A 1,773-nucleotide genomic window follows, 5' to 3' on the forward strand; every position below is an offset into this window, starting at 1 on the left:
GGGTACGCCTGGTTATCGTGAAACACGACGTACATGTTGGGGTTGTCCATTCTGTCCACCACACTGTCGTAGCGGTCGTGTGGTCGCTGGTTGCTGCGTGAGGGAGGGACCCTCATGTTGCTTTGGCCCAGAGTGAAGACGCCGGTCAGGACTCGAGCCACAAACATTAACTGAGAGCCGTCAGCGGCGGGTCTGGAGTAGGTGGCGCTGGCGGAGTAACCGGCGTTTACGGCAAAGTAGGTTCCCTGACCGTAAGAGGTGGCTGAGAATAACAGGAAATAAAGGGTTAACGACAAGACCTCGAATGATGAAAATGATCCACGTTACACAAAATAATTCACGAGTGTTTTCCTCATGTGCCACCTCTGTAGTCAAAGATTTGGTTAAGTTTAACCTTTTGAAACCTGGACCAACAAAAGTTTCCTGGTGCTGCGGTCAGACGTTTTTCGTAAGCCGTTGAAACCTTTGAAATGTGCAGAAATTAGTTCAATTTCTTTAAAAAACGTGGGGAAAAAAGGCAATCAGCAAAACGTGGCATGAAATCTAATCTACTCTTATCTAATCTATGTTTTTATGAAATCATGTTTATATATTTTAAATTGTAGTTACATAAAAATACATATTTATCAATATTAATTATTTCTGTTTTTGTTTTTTTACTTTTTGTTTTTTTTTCTAATTTCAGGAAATTTCCTTTTGCTGATATCTTGCTAATTTTAGGGCAATATTTTGTCAAGTTGCTTATTGCCATCTTCCACGTTTTCAAAGAAATTAATTTTCTCAGGTTTCAAAGGGTTAAAGTGAGGATGAATTGAAATATGCCTTTTTAAACCTTGTAGATCACAACATCAGTAATATTCTCCTATTTAACAATATTTTCCAAAAAGTATTTTCTTAAAATTAAAATGGAATCATGTTTTCTTCGTTTTAAATATGATGCGAAAAATCATCAAGTTTTTCAGAGTAAGACAGCTGCGCCCCGACATAAAGTTACACTTTAGGAGTGCACTATTGCAGCTTTGCATATGAAAAAGTGAAAATATTTGTCATTTTAAGCGTAGATTTCAACAATACTGTGAGGGACACGTATGAAATGTGGGTCGTTGGGGTCCTGCATAAGAACATGTTGAGCGTCAAACGCTCAGTTTTTATGCACCAATTTGTACCTTTTTGCATTAATCTGTGGCGTAAATGTCACCTCACATTACTGTCACTACAGGATGTTTACCGTTCTGTCCAGAGAAGCGCCTGTTGAACCCAGTTTTCATGATGGAGTCACAGTTGTTGGGGGTCGTCCCGTGGTACAGGAGCTTCTCTCCTGCTCCGCCCTGCTGTTTGTTCTTATCAGAGATGTGCTTCTTCTGCGCTTCATATGCGCGACGCAGATGGACATTCTGCAAGCGCTCGATCTGCCAAGAACGAGAAAACCATCCAAATAAGATGCCAAAATTTATCTTGGAAGGATGTAGTGCAATACAGATATTATGCAGTTTCACTTTAGAGATGTACAATCTAGGGTAACCAAAAGAAAGTTTTCATTTTTATAGATTTAAGCTATTAAACTACCATAAATCCACAAACTTCTGCAGACAATGAAATGTCTCTTTCAGCACGAGCTGCCCACCTTCAGGACTGTCCCGTTGACCGTTAGTTTGAAGGCCGCCTTCACAGTCTGGTACTCTTTAGAGGACGAGTGCAGAGGAACCAGCTTCAGAGCCTCATCAGCAGCCATGTTGTCCCAGTACAGAGGGATCGTGAAGTCTGAAAGATGTC

At 40.7% G+C, this 1,773-nt stretch overlaps 1 protein-coding gene across 1 annotated transcript; it reads right to left on the reverse strand.

Annotated features, from left to right (window-relative positions):
* Positions 1-6: 6 nt before the first annotated feature.
* On the reverse strand, positions 7-1,765 carry LOC121939401 (protein mono-ADP-ribosyltransferase PARP15-like; the record flags this gene model as incomplete). Its single annotated transcript, XM_042482417.1, has 3 exons — positions 1,625-1,765; positions 1,229-1,409; positions 7-262 (listed from the first exon to the last, which is right to left on the reverse strand). Coding segments are annotated over exons 1-3 (545 nt in total), but the record flags the coding sequence as incomplete, so codon positions are not given.
* Between the last annotated feature and the right edge of the window lie 8 nt (positions 1,766-1,773).

Source organism: Plectropomus leopardus, unplaced genomic scaffold, assembly GCF_008729295.1.
Source record: "Plectropomus leopardus isolate mb unplaced genomic scaffold, YSFRI_Pleo_2.0 unplaced_scaffold4760, whole genome shotgun sequence".
In the NCBI taxonomy this organism is placed as follows: domain Eukaryota; kingdom Metazoa; phylum Chordata; class Actinopteri; order Perciformes; family Serranidae; genus Plectropomus; species Plectropomus leopardus.